This window comes from Augochlora pura, chromosome 7, assembly GCF_028453695.1.
Source record: "Augochlora pura isolate Apur16 chromosome 7, APUR_v2.2.1, whole genome shotgun sequence".
Lineage (NCBI taxonomy): Eukaryota > Metazoa > Arthropoda > Insecta > Hymenoptera > Halictidae > Augochlora > Augochlora pura.
In genome coordinates, this window is record NC_135778.1 from 40,276,429 (window position 1) to 40,293,830 (window position 17,402).

The 17,402-nt window shown below is 36.9% G+C and overlaps 4 protein-coding genes and 1 long non-coding RNA gene across 5 annotated transcripts; 1 reads left to right on the forward strand and 4 right to left on the reverse strand.

Annotated features, from left to right (window-relative positions):
- Positions 1 to 26: 26 nt before the first annotated feature.
- Positions 27 to 13,493, forward strand: LOC144473460 (uncharacterized). The gene is made up of 3 exons (XR_013494582.1): positions 27 to 100; positions 386 to 519; positions 12,702 to 13,493. It is a non-coding gene; the product is annotated as an uncharacterized LOC144473460 (long non-coding RNA).
- On the reverse strand, positions 775 to 3,506 carry LOC144473438 (odorant receptor 4-like). The gene is made up of 6 exons (XM_078187300.1): positions 3,066 to 3,506; positions 2,164 to 2,597; positions 1,970 to 2,069; positions 1,477 to 1,587; positions 1,171 to 1,326; positions 775 to 1,067 (listed from the first exon to the last, which is right to left on the reverse strand). Exons 1-6 carry the CDS (start codon positions 3,489 to 3,491, stop codon positions 1,014 to 1,016), a joined length of 1,281 nt encoding a protein of 426 aa, XP_078043426.1. The 5' UTR covers positions 3,492 to 3,506; the 3' UTR covers positions 775 to 1,013.
- Positions 3,924 to 7,691, reverse strand: LOC144473450 (odorant receptor 4-like). Its single transcript, XM_078187320.1, has 6 exons — positions 7,230 to 7,691; positions 5,904 to 6,337; positions 5,433 to 5,532; positions 4,567 to 4,677; positions 4,154 to 4,309; positions 3,924 to 4,055 (listed from the first exon to the last, which is right to left on the reverse strand). The coding sequence occupies exons 1-6, from the start codon at positions 7,599 to 7,601 to the stop codon at positions 4,002 to 4,004; spliced, it is 1,227 nt and encodes a 408-aa protein (XP_078043446.1). The 5' UTR covers positions 7,602 to 7,691; the 3' UTR covers positions 3,924 to 4,001.
- Positions 8,126 to 11,792, reverse strand: LOC144473453 (odorant receptor 4-like). The gene is made up of 6 exons (XM_078187325.1): positions 11,398 to 11,792; positions 10,131 to 10,564; positions 9,356 to 9,455; positions 8,706 to 8,816; positions 8,362 to 8,517; positions 8,126 to 8,270 (listed from the first exon to the last, which is right to left on the reverse strand). The coding sequence occupies exons 1-6, from the start codon at positions 11,761 to 11,763 to the stop codon at positions 8,217 to 8,219; spliced, it is 1,221 nt and encodes a 406-aa protein (XP_078043451.1). The 5' UTR covers positions 11,764 to 11,792; the 3' UTR covers positions 8,126 to 8,216.
- LOC144473445 (odorant receptor 13a-like) lies at positions 13,483 to 17,078 on the reverse strand. Its single transcript, XM_078187312.1, has 5 exons — positions 16,180 to 17,078; positions 15,496 to 15,595; positions 15,324 to 15,434; positions 14,341 to 14,496; positions 13,483 to 13,863 (listed from the first exon to the last, which is right to left on the reverse strand). The coding sequence occupies exons 1-5, from the start codon at positions 16,986 to 16,988 to the stop codon at positions 13,807 to 13,809; spliced, it is 1,233 nt and encodes a 410-aa protein (XP_078043438.1). The 5' UTR covers positions 16,989 to 17,078; the 3' UTR covers positions 13,483 to 13,806.
- Positions 17,079 to 17,402: the final 324 nt, after the last annotated feature.

Consider the following 17,402-nt stretch of genomic DNA (forward strand, 5'->3'; position numbering starts at 1 on the left):
GTTGGAATTATATCTAATTATACACCGGTTGCTTTACGTCGAGGGTGCACTTCTACTCTGGCTGACAACAAGACACGACTGTATTTACGTACTTTCTTCGGTATCTCAATCCTTTTTATTATTATAAAGTTAATTTTCTTTATTTTGATATAAATGCGTAAAATCTGAAGTTTAGTGATTAACTCGAATTTTTTAGTCTTTATTCAATGTGATATTATTCTATTAAAAGTGCGTGCTATCCTGATTTCAATTTCTAAAAGTTTAAAAATTAAATTAATTGTTGTTCTTGAGTGGAAACTGTGTGACTCGATTCACGTTTATTAAAATTAGTGTTTAGAGTGATTAAAAGGTTTGATTCCATGGGAAATATATTCTCTGATTTCAGGGGTGGTTTGATCGTCGAGTGAATGCATTCTATACGATTGAGAAAGATGTATATTGTATACAAGAAGCCATTGGTCAACCCTTTCGATCATCGAATTTCATATTGGTCTTCCGTGAGAATAGAAGAATGAAAAGGTGAGTTGTTATTATTATTATTATTATTATACTTTGGAATTGCTTTTAAAAATGTCAGAAATCACAGCAAAAAATTTTGTTGGGGAGAACGAATTTTATAAAATTTTTATCTTTGACCATAGCGATCGTCTAGATTAATAAATTATTTGAAATTAAAGCATTTAATTAGGCTCAAATTAATTCCTTTAATTCGGCTTAAATTAATGCCTTTAATTAGGCTTTAATTCATTTCCCACCGTGCTCCAAAGCATTAAAACGAAATAACGTTGCCGGCTATACATATACTATACATACTGTCTACACTATCCATATAATTATATATAAGTACGGGATTGACATCAAACACCCATAAACCATAAGCCGCAAGTTCAGTTGTTAGATGATTCTATTGTAATGTACATCCCCTTTTTGGATTACAGTCAATTGCATTACAATGTTAGTATTTTAGTACTATCTCATTCCCTTGTTCTACAAACAGCTACCAACATCCACCATTACGCAACTGATGTTCGTAGAAAACTTAAATATGCCAGCGATGATTTGATAACCTGCAAAGATAGACTTTTGTTTCACTGCCAGAATTTTCTCTCGACATAATTCTCGCATTATTGCGATTTTGATGTAATTTGGTTGGGTGCAAAATTTGCTTACATTTCCAAAAGTTGAGAGGTTCAAGACAGCTATCTGGCCGGCAGAGATTTTCGACGGAAACTTTGAAATACCGATGATCAGAATTAGGCTGCGCATCGTTTCCACGCGGAGATGATACCAATCGATCGTAAAACACAGCCATCCGACGTCAGCAGTCTAAAAATTTAAACAAAATAAATGTCGGAATATTGAATATTCTATATTTTATGCCATATTAATTACGATCATGCCAAATTTAGTAGAAGAGTTAAGATTAATATATAGTTTCTGATATTTAGGGTTATGTCTGGACTGAGTTACGCTTACTTTTTCTACGAGAAGCTCCCCAATGTAGCACAGTATGAATATGTTGAAAATAAAAGCTATCATTATCAAAACGTATGTAACAAGGCCGACTGTGTTGTTGTTATTCCAATCCTGCCATAGAGATAATCATTAATTAAGAAAACGAGAACGAAGTTAAATAATTAATACGAGGATGTATTACATTAATTGTAAGTAGAGTATGCCTCCAAAGACAACTGAAAACTCTGATTTCAACATGACGATTTGATATTCGAATATTTCTCTAAATAACTATAATAATTACCGAAAGGGTTAATGATATCTTGGCTAACAGCTCCTTAACAAAGATAATATCATAGAATATATCATAGATAATATCATATCATAGAAATTTAAAAATGGTTGAAATACTGTTAGGCACGAAATACTGGTATTCTATGACCACACTATACAGTGTCGTTCGAGGCGTTATAATTTTAGCATTAGAATTCGAAGAACGTGATATTCGGCGCACCATTATAGTATAATATTCGACCATACATATCACAAAAGTGGATCCGAGATACTCGAAGAAGCATACTTGTTGCAGAGTGGTCTCTATCATTGTCGAAAATCTGAAAAAACAATGACAATGAAAACAGTGAAACAGAAAACAATCTGTCGTCATTAATAAACCTAGTAAAAATTTCTTAAAAAAATTAGACTCACCTTAGCGTCCGTACATGGTGGTCGATGATACTCGCCAGCCGTAGATTCAAGTTGCTCTCCTTTCTCTGATCGGTCAAGTTTTTCAACCTCAGTATCATGATGTCGATCTGGCCGCACACGTGCGAGGCGAACAACGCGGCCAACCCGCATATGCCGATCGTCACCGAACTGAGAACGTAACCACACATAATGTGCATAGCGAACACCATATCGTAATAGGGCCTCTTCTGTGGGTCGAAGAGTCCGCTGTACGCCGGATAATTCAGCGGTTTGACAGTACGATTCTGTTCGTCGACGTACGCACCGATCACGCACTTCGAGATCGCGTGATACATGAATGCGCCCGAGTACATGAACGTCACGCACAGTATCGTCAGATTGCGACCCACGTTACCGTACTTCAGCATCAATTCCCGGTCTTCCCCTCGCTCCACCTGTCACAACATTTCCCGGTTGTTCTTCGTTCACTCGAAGACTTTCTTTTTTTTTTCGTTAACCATTTCGGCTTCCGTGGCATTTGTGCGACGTTAAATGAAAGTCTTCCGATGACATCTAACCGTTTATCAACAGTAATCAACGTTGATTTATTAACGTTGATTTATTAACGTTAAATTATTGTTTCAGCGTTAATTTATTAACGTTAATCATTACGATGTAATAAAAGATTTATAGGTTATCGGTCGGTAAAGTGTTAAAAATGACCGGCGCCAAGCTCAGAAATTTCTACGAGACGCACAGACAGCAAATCGTTAATATGCAACACAACAATATTTTTCCTAATACTTGAAATCGGCGACTATAAATACTCACAATTTGTCTATCATAAAACTTTCGTTCTAACCTCTCTTTCAATAAACTTTTTTAACCGATGAGCCAAGTTAATAACGAAACGAATCACTGACCTCCTTCCAATCGTCCTGCACGATCTGTATGCAGTACTTGAGGGCGGGTTTGCACGCTATCAGCGACCAATACTTGAACAGAGCTAACCAACAGTAGACTCCTGGACCTATCAGGCTCAATATAATCGTCAAGTTCTTTTCCTCTAACGCGAGATACAGCGTGAACGGTATTAATGCGAACAATAGAACAAAGTTCCAAAGACCGATCGAAAATTTTTGTAGGATTTTGTTGGTGTCTTTTAAAACATTCGGCCAGATGCCGATCGATTTCAAGATCCATTTGCACGGCTTGAATATGTACGCGATGTCTTTCTCGTAACACGGATTTTGTGGCTTGCCGGCATCCTGATCTGGAACTGCGGCGGGTAGCATGCTCTCACGTCGAAAGCTGTAGAGCCACTGATCACGGTAAGGGACTAGTCGCATCGATTATACATAGACACTAGGCTACCGGCGACGACGGTGTGCGCACACTTTTTTTCTTTTCTTATTGTGCTCTCGGGTTGATCGACCATTCGCAGGAAAATACGGTAAATTCGCTGAAATTACCATCTCTGCCGTAGAATCATGCTTTAGTATTGTCTGTATGTATTGTTCTATCATCACCGGCTGTTTTATTAGAGTGCAGGGTCTAGTCTTGCTAACAATAAGACTGAACAGTGGGTGCTAATGGTGATTACGTGATCTGTACCTTATATCCTTATTATATCAAGTCATATTATTAACGTGTACACGTGACGCGAAACGTATTAACTATAAACAATTAAAATAGTTAATAATAAATGAAATAAACAATTAGTAAACAATTAAATAAGTGCAACGCCACCATTAAGGTTTTCAAATAATTATTTAAAAAGTCTTTGATATCTACTCCCAATGCAACAATACAACGTTTCTATTCGACTATTCTACAAATAGCTATTTGGGTTCTCGAGATTACGAAACGGTCGTTCGTAGGAAACTTAAGTAGGCCAGTGTTGATTTGATGATCTGCAAAGATAGATTTGCGTGATCATCATAGACAGCAATTTTGCTTTACTGTGATTTTCGCGTAATCGTGATTGTGACGTAATTGAAATTTTACTCACGTTTCCAAATGTTGACATGTTTAAATCGGCTATCGGACCGGCCGTGATCTTTGCCGGACAATTTGATATACCGATGATCATGATTAAACTGCGCATCGTGTCGACAGGGAAATTATACCAATCGATCATGAAGCATAACGATCCCACGGTACCTGTCTGCAATGTACATAATATTTACTTATATTGATTTTCTTAGCATTTTATACATTATTTTATAGCTATGATATATTATAGGTATAATATAAGGTAAATATATTATAGCTTAATAAATTATATTATAGGTATATATGCAGCATAATATATTATAGCATATTATATGTAGAATAACAATAGAATAATATTTTATTTTATAGCTATAATATCATACATACAAACATCAATAATAAATGGTGTATGTATACGATTTTACATACCTTCTCTACCAGAAGATCTCCTATGTAGCACATTATGAATATATTGAACATTAATGATAACAGCAGCATAAAGTACGTAACAAGACTGACCGTATTGTTGTCCTCCCAATCCTAAAAAACGGGGTCTAAAATACGACTTAAATGTACCATTTACGTATGTCTAATTTTAAGTACAGTATTATGCCTCCAAAGACAATCATAAACTCGGCTTGTGAAAATTATGTAAAATTCAATACTATTCACGGTATTCCAAAAAATGTCAAGGTTATGTTAGGGTTCACAATCCGGAAATTGGAGTTCCAGAGATCATTTCAAACAAATTTTTCCTTTACAAAAATGTTCTCTGACGCATCGTTAACGAGTTATTAACAAAAAGAAACCTTGACCAATGAGAGACAAGTGTCGCTGATGCGAGGCGGCGGAGTTTTACCTATTGGTTGACTCGACCGCCTCGCGTCAACAGAGGTCGCCTCTCATTGGCCACTGTTTTTCGTTAATAACTCGTTAACGACGCCTCGGAGAAAATTTTTGCAAAAGGGAAAATTGACCACAAATATACCCCTTTTCAGATTGTTAAGGTTATTTTGACTAACCTTGACATTTTTGGAACATCCACTATAAGTATGACATTATTTTTTTTAAATTAGTTATTTATTGTCTCATCAACCACTGATGGGTTATTAGCGACACGAAGACATTATTAATATTCAATAAGTAACAATAATTTGTTTACAGAGTACATATTTACATTTGCAAAACGTGACGTTCTCTAATAAATTTTTAAAGTTTGTCTATATATCCGTGAGTGTCGTTCGAGGCATAAACAATTGAGTCAAAGGAGACGAAGACCATGAAATTCGGCGCACCGTTATAGTATAATACTCGAGCATACATATCAGAAAAGTGGAGCCAAGGAATTCCATGAAACACGCTTGTTGCAGGCTTGCGTCTATTATCGCTGAAAACCTGGAAAGAGTATTACCATATAAATAAATAAATAAATAAATCTTTACGATATAACACATAAATCTGTTATTAACCAGTTAACTATGGCGATCTCTTTGCTAAGCGCCCACCAAGGTGAAGTTATGAATCCAGCTCGAATTATTTATAATTTTCATTTCTTTGTTTTTATTTTGTCTTGAGCGAAATTAAAATTTGAAATAAAAATTTACGAATATGATTTAGTTTCCAATATTACATTTTCCAATTTGCAGTTTCCAATATTGCCAAAATTACAATTTTAGTAGTTTTACAAACACACTTAACTGGTTAATCAGACCTATTATTATTATCACTAATCATGAATATTAATATTCGTGATTAAAGGCTCGTACTTTAGCATCCGCACGTGGTCCTGCACGATTTTGATCAACCGTGGGTGCAGGTTCTTGCTGCTCTTGTCGCTGGCCAAATTCTGCAGTCTCAGTATCATAATATCAATTTGGCCGCACACGTGCGTGGCGAACACCGCGGCCAGTGCGCAGACGCCTATGGTCACAGAAGTGGTCACGTATCCGCACAAGAAATGCAAAACATATACCACTTCGTACAGAGGTCTCGTCTGCGAGTCGAAGAACCCGCTATACGTGGGATAAATCAGTGGTTTGATCGTGCGATTGTTCTCGTCGACGAAGGTACCGATCGCGTACTGGACGATCGTGTGGTACATAAAACCGCCCGAGTACATCAACACCACGCACAGTGTCGTTAGATTGCGACTCATGTTACCGTACTTCAGCATCAAGTTACGGTCTTCCGTTTGCTCCACCTGTCACAATGTTTCCCAGTTGTTCCTCGTTTACTCGAAAGGGCTCTTTAACCGTTTCGGAGGCTTTCAACGTGAAATTAAAATTCGACGACGTTTAACCGGGTTAATAAGCCCCTGACATAATAAAAAAATTCAAAATTCTTCTGATATTTTAATGTGGATCGTATATGGAGTTCAATGAAGGTGCGTGAATGAATATACGTACTGTACAATTGGCGTATAAATAAATTAATGTTCTCGTGCATTCTCAATGGATTTGCAGATATTTATAGGCAAAATTCGGGGAAAATATAGATTGTTAATATTCACTGGTAAATTGTCACAAGATAGTTCGATTACCTTTTAATTAGTTCGCTGTGTTTAAGGAGTACAGTCATTATAGAAAAGTGACAATATGTTGATAAGTATACTCTATTGGCTATTTAAATTTGTAATTTTAGTGAAAAATGTATTCTCAAATTTCAAGACGTTTAGAATATTTTAAAGCCGATGTTGGCAATATATAGAATATTTTAAAGTAAATATTAGCAATAAATAGAATATTTTAAAGAGAATATTTTAAAGAGAATATTTTGAAGAGAATATTTTGAAGAGAATATTTCAAAGTAAATATTAGCAATAAATAGAATATTTTAAATTAAATATTAGCAATAAAAATCGTTAATTTATAGACTAAAATCGTCCTTCCGATCCAATATTTCAACATCGACATTTATTCTATATTTAACGAGTATAGTATATTGTCTTTACGTACTTTGATTTCTAGATTTTGACAAGAGAAAAAATCTTTATTTCAACGTAGAATAAATTAATAATGTTCTCCAATGCTCCTTATTATATTGCAACGGGTAAACTGCAAGCAAAATTAACCAAATCAAATCGAATCACTGACCTTCTTCCAGTCCTCGTGAATGCTCTGAATGCAGTGCTTGAACGTGGGCTTGTACACGATAAGCGACCAATACTTGAACACGGAAAGCCAGCAAAACGTAATCAGACCGATCCGTTTCAGTATAATCATCAGATTCTTCTCTTCCACCGCGAGGTACATCGTGAACGGTACCAACGCGAACAGCAGAATCACGTTAGAGAATGCAATCGCAAGTTTCTGCAGAGGCTTGTTGCCATCCTTCAAAAACCCTGGCCAAATGCCGATCGATTTTAATATCCATTTGCTCGGCTTGAAAATATACACAAAATCCCTCTCGTAGTTCGGATTCCCCGGTTTATCGACGTCCTCGTCCTGGCTCGAGAGAGGTATCATTCTCGCGCGACGAAGTTTCTAAACCGACTGATCAACGGAAAGGCTTTCCCCCGCATCGATTATACACGGACGGCGAGCTCGCGATAATGGAAGTGCGAACGCGTCTCCCGTATGGTTCTCGAATTGATCCGTCGCTCGTTGAAAAATACATCGCGAACCCGGGGCGCAATTACAGCCCTTTTCTGGAGGGTCGCGGGTTGGAATTATCTGCAAGCTATAATGCACGGTTGCTGCACGCGGAGGGTGCAAGTGCGGCGTTGTATCTCAGTCGAGGAATTATCTCTGTCAATGGAACTTCATTCCGTCTAATAACTGGGTATAAATCATGGCAATGTACTATAATATCGTGTATCTGTTACCTTTTTATTGTTTCATCATTTATCGTTGCATCAACGAGTGAATTGCATCAAGATGGAACAAAAAAGGGAAAACGCAGGTTAACTGCTCTTAAACGTGGCCAAATTCTACGAGGTTTGAATTTCCTTTCTATTACTATAGTCTGTCCACATTTAGGATTGCAAATATTAAATATTAATTATTTAGTTATTAATGCCTGAGTAATTCGCTACAATTATTTTATTTGCTTGTCCTACAAATAGCTACTAAAGTCCAAAATTATTCCATAGATGTTCGTAGAATACTTAAATAGGCCAGCGATGATTTTATAATCTGTAAGTGATCAATAGATAAAATTTACTTAAATAAATTCTCGCGTAATGCGCTTGTGATGCGATTTATTTATGCGTGATATTTTACATACGTTTCCGAAAGTCGACAAGTTTAGGTCAGCTATCTGGCCGGCGGAGATTTTCGCTGGAAACCTTGACATGCCGATGATCAAAATTAGGCTGCGTATCGTCTCGACTGGGAGACGATACCAATCGATTGTGAAACATAGTAATCCAACATTATCAGTCTGCAAGATAGGTACAAAAAATAAATATTAGTTTACTGAGTAGTTGACAATATTTTTCAACAAATATAATATAGTGTTAACAGTATGGCACCATAAGCATAATAAAATAATTAACAGTATACCATAACATAACCTATATTATAGAACTACTGTATAGTTAGTGATGATTGTACTATAGCCAGAATTACCTTCTCCACTAGAAGATCTCCTATGTAGCACAGTATGAATATATTGAACAAAAAAGCCAGCACTAGCGAAAAATTTGTAACGAGACCGGCCATATTATTGTTCTTCCAAGCCTGTCATAAACAAAATTCTAAATTAAAAAATCACGTGGACAATAATTCAACATTAAAATATTGACTAAAAATATGCGAACACTTTTCGAAACGTAAAACAACCTATTTAAAACTGGACTAAATAATTTCAATTTTGTTCGAATATTAAAAGGGACTACTGAACTATACATATAATATAAAAACAATCTTTTATAATTTTGTTATCACTTGAAGTGACAAAAAAAATTCAATACTCTCGTCTTTCAATTTTTTTAAAATTTAAAACTCTCGCCTTTCAATTTTTAAATAATTTAATACTCTCGTCTTTCAATTTTTTAAAAATTTAAAACTCTCGCCTTTCAATTTTTTAAAAATTTAAAACTCTCGTCTTTCAATTTTTCGAAAATTTTGAAAATTAATTCTGCAGATTCGTAGATTTTATGGTAATTAGTTGACGTAGTTGTAAACAATTTTCAGTAGACGTAAATTGATTATGCGTGAGAAGAAGAAAGAAGGATAGAAGTCTAAGGAGTAGTCGAAGAATGTGATATTCGGCGCACCAGTATAGTATAATATTCTACCAAACATATCAGAGAAGTCGAGCCGAGGAATTCGAAGAAACACGCTTCTTGCAGAAGTGTAGCTATCATCGACGAAAATCTGGAAATAATGACAAACAATATTATTTCGTCGCTGATGAAATTAAATAAGGCGAGTAAGTAAACACAAACAGGAAGTAAGTAATGTTTTTACTTAATTAACAAAAAAAACGAAAAAATAATAATAAAAAAAACAAAAAGTAAGTAATATTTTTACTTACACATTACTTTCTTCTTGTTTGTTTTTACTAACTTTTACTTAGCAACTAAAAACCACACAAGAAGTGTACTCACAGCAATAATTAACACTTTACCGACCGGCCGTCGATTAATCGACGTTTTGTTCTCAGCGCATACCGACCGGCCGTCGATTATTCGACTTTTGCTCCACAGCGCTTACCGACCGGTTGTCGATTAATCGACTTTCGATCTTTCTGTTAGATTCGGTTAGGTTAGACTGACAAGTAGCAAGCAGCAAGCATTTTTTTTTATTAAAGTAAAAGATTTTATTAAATTTGGTTACCCTACAATAACACGAAGCGTAAAATTTTACCAGAGCTTAAGAAAAGCGCATATATTCCCGCGCGTCGATCTAGGCCGAAACCGAGCCGGTGTCTCGGACGATCTGCGGCTGAATGGGCGGTGAAATATACTACTCGAACATAGTATGTTCGAACCGCTACCGGTCGGTAAAGTGTTAAGTAACCTAAGTAATTCCTTAAACGAAAAGGCTCACTTTAGCGTCCGTACATGGTGCTCAATAATTTTCCCCAATTCCCGATTCACGTCGGTTTTCCTCTTCTGGTCGGCCAGATTTTGCAAATTCATTATCATGATGTCGATCTGGCCGCATATATGCGCGGCGAACAACGCGGCCAGTCCGCATATACTGACCGTCACCGAGTTTATAATGTATCCGGTGACCATGTGCATGGCGAACACCAGTTCGTAATAGGGCCTTTTCTGGGGGTCGAACAGTCCGCTGTACACCGGATAATTCACCGGTTTGATCGTCCGATTCTGTTCGTCGACGTGCGTGCCGATCGCGTACTTCGCTATAGTGTGGTACATGAAATCGCTCGAGTACATCAACACTACGCAGAGCATCGTTACGTTTCGACCCATGTTGCTGTACTTCAGCATCAATTCCCGGTCTTCCCTTCGCTCCACCTGTCACAACATTCCCCAGTGTTCCATCTTTACTCGAAGACTTTCTTTAGCATTTAACCATTTCGCTCCGGGGTTATGTTCGATGTAAAATGAAAGTCTTTCGATGACATCTAACCGTTGATGAAATAACGATACAATAAAATGTTAGAAAACTTTCGAACGTTTAAGCGTGCGTCACTTGAAATCGTAGGTTTAGGTTAACCCCTTGCACTATAACAACGAGTCAGAATTGTGATAAAAATTCCACGCTATTTATTAAATATTATTCATTTATTTTCAAGCGAAATAGAATTGAATTTTTCTATTATCAAAGTTCAGGAACGGAAATAGATAAAAATATGTGAAGCAAAAATTATTAAGGACATATTAGTGTTAATCAACGCAACGTGAAGGGGTGGTAGCGCAAGGGGTTAAAAAGACATGTCGGCTCTGGTCGAACACTTAGAATTCTTTTCAATCGTATTTAATATGCACTTGTCACGAGTGATTAATTAAAGAATTAAATGATAAACTTTCGGCGAAAATTGATGTGTTAGTAAATGAATAATTGCTATTTCAGTAGATTAATAATTGATGTAGCAAATCACTTATATATTTCCAACAAGCGTGCAGATATTTAAATCTATAAAAATTCAGTAGAAAAAATACAATTTCTCTTACTTTAAATCATTTACTATAAATATTCGCAAGAAGCGAATAAAAAAGCAAGACTATCCTTATGATAGAAATTATAAATACCTCTTAATAGAAATTATAAATTATCTACTGAACGTAGATAATAATTTGTCAACTATAATTGTTGAACCAAGGTAGCAAAGAAACAAATCACTGACCTCTCTCCAGTCATCTTGCACGATCTTAATGCAGTTCTTGATAGCGGGCTTGCTCGCGATCAGCGCCCAATACTTGAACATAGCCAGCCAAAAGAAGACTTCCAACCCTAACAAGTTTATGAGGATCGTAACATTCTTTTCCTCCAACGTGAGATACAAAGTGAACGGAATCAACGTGAATAGTAAAATCGTATGGCAGATTCCGATCGTGAGTTGCGGTAGAAGTTTGTCCTTCAACAAACACGGCCAAATGCCAATGGATTCCATGATCCATTTGCAGGGCTTGAAAACGTAGACGATGTCTTTCTCGTAATACGGATTTCGCGGTCTGCCGACATCACGATCTTGCACGGCGAGCGGCTTCATGCTCGTTTCTCGGTAGCCCGATAGCGACTGTTCGCGGAAAAGATTTTTGTCGTGTATCGATTATGCACGAGCGCGGAGCTCGCGCTGATTGATCGACCAGTCGTCGAAAAAACACCATAGGAAATATGCACCTTTCTCGAAGGGTTGGGCAGATAAATTATTTGTAAACTACTATGGTCGGTTGCTTTACACAGCGAGCGCAGTTTCGTCTTGTATCGCAGCTGAGACGGTCGCACTTACTATGGAGTCTTCGTCGCTGTAGTCGTCGGTGATTATAGTCCGAGTTGGGAATAATAACCGAGTGCGAATAATTGTTATTTGCTGTAAATCGTACGTCGTTTTCTTTCTTTTCTTTTTAGTTTCATTTAGTTTTGTCTGAAATTCTTGAAATCGATGATTTTGGTTAAATTATGGTGTTAAATTGGAAACTTAGTTGTGAAGCTATAGTTTCGTGTCAAGATGAATTACCTATTATATTAGCTTATTGTCACGTTAAATTACCTATTATGTTAGCTTATTGTCAAGTTAAGTTACCTATTTTATTAGCTCATTGTCCAGCAAAATTATTTATTATTTCAAAAACTCTGTGATTCGATTCAGATTTGCTGAAATATATAAAATTAACATCTAGTGTCATCAAAGTGTTTCATTCTCTGCGAAAGGATAAATTTCAGCTGATTGAGGAATTGAACATCTTTTGGAATTGATTTTTTGAAGAATTAAAAAATTGTGTGTTGCAATTATCAATACTCCATGATTTATAAAAAAAAATTTTTAAATTACAATAAAAATGACAGGAATATACTGCTTTATATATCCAGTTCAAATAACGAAATATATAACATTTTTATCTTTGTCAAAATTCTGTCAAGGGGTTAAGTAACACGAAGAATATTAATTTGACATTTTTAGTGATTAAAGTGTTCGATTTTTTCCAGGTAGTAGATTCCACGGGAAGCCATATTGTTTTGGTGGGAGTGATTGAATCAACAAGTGGATACATGCAAACTTCAATGCCCGGCTCTGAGCAATGAAGGAACCCGCCCATTGAAGCCGCGCAGGCGCAACGAAGCACCCCGAGTGTTGGATCTCGTGCTATTGGTTGGCACGCGACGAATGAGACTTCTTCGTACTGTGATTGGCTCGGTGAGAGATTGTTAATCTGTTTTATATTTTGATACACCTCTACTTGTGGATTAGAGATAATTATTGGTGCAGAAAAGATATAAATCACCATTTTATTTATAAATATATTTAGAATTAAATATATATATATTATCTTTTACTTACCATTACTATACATGCTTAATTACATGATTGATTAGATTTGTAGCGGCCGTGCCGCTACGAACCTCCCGAGAACGGTTCTTCCGTTTCTCCGCAAGCCCACCATAAATTAGCAAGAGGTATACGTAAATACCTTTATGGTCGGGCTTGCGCGCGGCCAAGAAAGCACGTGCTGAACGAAGCGTCTCGCGGTCCTTGTCGAAAGGACAAGCTGTCCTTTGGGCAAGGACAGAATAAAAAGGCGAACGAACAGCACCGAACTCTCAGTTATTTCTAGTCAATACCTAGTCGCACAACCGTCAATCCGCGCCGCTCCGTTAGTTTGTACTACCTGTATAGTAAACGCGAGTTATCAATAAACAATCGTAATTCCCCGTGTGGTGAAACATTGGTGTAAATCTCCTTCAGAACCTCATCACCGAATCCCCACAGATTAATATACTTCTTAACCAAAAAGTAGCTTGTCAACTACAATACTTGTTGAAATAATATTTTTCATTAAACATAGTCACAAATGGTTTCCTGTAAATTATAGTTATACATTTACAGTGACCCATAAATACGTTAATAGACTTATGCTAAACGTATCTGTACTTCCATCGAACTTATTTATATTACGATTTCACAGAAACGGTGCATCCAGTTTATTAAAATAACGGACGTTGATTAAAACGTTCTTAGATATATTTACAAAACCATATAGCTGCCTCTGGGTCAGTTGAACCAAATAAAATTCGCACAATTTTCAACATTATGTTAGAGAGACGTAAGCGTTCGCAGTAGATTCAAATAAACTATAGACGATTTCAAGATCTGAAAAGCACGCGGCTATATAAATATTTGCCGTCTCGAAGCTGGTTGCATTATATTTAACCCTTTCGGTACTAGCGACGGATATATCCGGCGTCCTTGCAACGACCGGTATAAATAACAGAATTTTATATTAATAACAGAATTTTATATTAATAACAAAATTTTATATTAATAACAGAATTTTATATTAATAACAAAATTTTATATTAATAACAAAATTTTATATTAATAAATATCACTTAATATTAAAGTTGAAGCAACCCTTATTAATATAAAATTCTGCTATTTATTAAAATTCTGTAATTAAGTATTTTTCAATATTAAAGCTAGAAGCAACAATTTTTATTTAACGCTCAGGAAATTGTTAATATAAAAGAAGACTGACCATGCGCGAGTTTTCGGCGCGGCGCCTCGTGCAGCGAGAGTGTCATGGCGGACAGAGTGCTCGTACCGAAAGGGTTAAAAAAGACTACTTACCACGGTGAACGAATCTAAAGACAGCTCGGTTACTTTGCCACCATTGAGTCTAGGTGGAAACTGTGCTATGGCGTTTAGTAAAACAAAGCTGCGAGCATTTCTTGCTGGTAAATTGTACCAGTCGACGTCGTAGCTGGCGAATCCGATCTGTGAACACTGTCAGTACATTTGTATAAATATTACTAAGTAAATATTAATCCACCTAATAATGCCATAATGCAGACTTGCCCTTCGATCAAACAGACGGACTTCTTCTGAGCAAGGGACAGTACAAACTATACAAAATTTACCCTAATTCTCTCCTAATTGATAAAAAAAAATAGACAATTTAACAAGATTATTGCAAGACTCTTGACTCGTTTTTACAATTATTGATAATTAATGATTGTAAAGACGATCCGCGAGGCTCGAATTATTTTACCAAGTTTTCCCAAATTTTTAATTTTTGTTTATATAGCTGAGGAACAATTGGGGAGAATTTACTGTATATCAATTACAGTAGAAAATTTAGGAAATACTATTCCAAATGATCAATGTTAACCCTTTGCAGTCGAAGCCGTTTCAACTGGAAATCCAAAGCATTATTTTAGGCTCACAGCGTGTCCATTTTACACAACTTGGAGGATTTTATACATTATGGAATTAAATTTTCTGATTTGTGCAACGGTTGACAGCTCTTGACAATTTTTTTTAAATATTAGTAAATTTGATAAAAATTATTTTGAAACGTGGCACAATAAATTTTTAAAATTATTCTATTCCTTTCCGAAATCATTTTTGCAACAATAAGGTTTAGATTGAAATAATTGTCAAGTAGTAAAACTGTTGGTAGGAGTTACACGAATAAATTTTGTATGCATAAAAATCTATTTTGTTAAATAGAATAGAACTATCACGAATCAGAAAAATTATTTCAACAGTTAAAATGGCTCCGAGTGCAAAGGGTTGATAGTGATTATTAAGGGAAGCAAAATTTTCATTACCTGATCCGTAAGAATTTCGCCGATGTAGCAAAAGATCAACGTGTTGAAAGTCAAAGAAACGATGTAAACGCCGTAAGTTGTTATCGCGATCGCGTTGCTGTTCATCCATTCCTTGAATCAAGCGACATTGACAGTTACTTTTGATGCCGCCTTATAAAATTGTTATTCTTACCGTCAGACAACAATATTCGAGCAAACATATGAGAAACGTGGACGCCGTGATTTCCATGAAGATAATCTCGCTGAAGGAGTCCCCGATAGTCTTGGCATATCTGAAATCGTTATTGATAGATGCACTGCTTTTTAAAATACTATAATGAATCTACTAAAAATAAATTTTAAAAATAAATTTAAAAAATATATAAAATAAAATTGATTTTACCAGGTCAGAATAAAAGTTTAATTTAGTATATATATATATAGAAATAAAAATATGGCTAGGGAGCTTTGTAAGTCATGAATTTGCATTGATAAAATCATAATTTCATTTCATTATTTAGATACTGTTTTTAGAACGAGGGATTAAAAATAAAAACAACTGTATTAGAATGAACTAAACGTGAATTTAAAGGAAAAATTCCTGAGAACTGATTCGAGTAGAGAAAAATAATTTGTCGAGCGTTATTACTAAACGGCGGATTCGTTGCTTTAAAAAAAAAAAATGAATATGTAAAATAAAAATAAGAATAAACTAACACTATTAATCTATCCTCAATTTCCTGAAACTATTAATAGAACAACTACGCCTCTATCTAACCCTTCCTCCTCGCAATTATCGCAGCTTTTAATTGGATAAAATTAACCATACAATAACATAACCTGACATAACCCAACTCCGAAACAATATTTACTTGACCTTAATATCTCCGTATGATCCTGAATGATTCCTCCCAAGACATCAGGATCTCCATTCTTCTCCTGTTTCTCGCAATTCAGCTCCTCCAGCCGCGCGATCTGCACCTGTACCTGACCGCAGATATGCGTCACGAAGAACACGGCCAAACCGAACGCGGCCGTGGTCACGTTATGCCTGACGAATCCCGCGAAGCACTGTACACAATATATAATCTCGTAATTAGGCGTGGACTGAATATCGAAGAACCTATCAGCGCCGGCGTATGCCAGCGCTTTCAAGGTGACGTTGCCGACCACGCGTCGCCTGGAATACGGCAGCATGACGTGAAACGAGACGCCGCCTGTGCAGATGAAAACGATGCACAGGAGGATCAATGTTCGACTGAGCGTCGCCTGCTTCATCATGATATCGCGATGACGGTGGTTCCTCACGGTCCTCCAATCGTGCTCCATGATCTCGATGCAGCGGGCGAAGGTCGCGCGCCTCAGCAACAGATAGACGTACTTGATCGCCGACAGGAGACAGTTGCTGGTCGGGCCGAGTAGCTTCACCCTGGTCATCGTGTTGATCTCCTCGGAGACGATCAGACAGCACAGCGGCACGATGATCGACGTAAGGCCGGTGAAGCATGTGACCAATAGGATAACAGAGACCATTCTCTCGCGTCTGCTGGTTCGACTGTAAACCAGCGACCAAATGCCGAGCGGCTTCAACAGCCATCGACACATCTCCAACGAATAGTCTATGTCGTTCTCCTCGTTCCACGTTCTGCTTGCTTCCGCCGCTTTGGTGCTCGACCGTTCCTGCATCCTGCCGAGTCAAGTTCACGCTGTCGACTGATCGACGGCCGAAAAGTTGCCGGGCGACGTTGCCAGAACGCAAGCGCGAGCGTGCATGGTTTTTGCGAGCGCGTGGCATGCACGAGCGCAAAAAGCGCGCCGGGATGTCGTAAGAAAAAGGAATCGAAGATAATTGTACACCGCGATATCCCGTTTTGTTGACTGATCGAATCAGGAGGGAACACCTGCCGCGGCTAGTCCTGCTATAGACTCGCGTCACAGAGGTTACCAACCCCTTCGCGGAGCGGTCGTCCGCTGTGCTTCAGTGATTGTTACTATGCCTTGGTTCTTTTCTTATTTTCTTTACGGAATATTAATTCCAGCCACATAATTACAATGATTCTCAGGCACAGTTATCTTTATTTATTTAATTAATATTAGAAA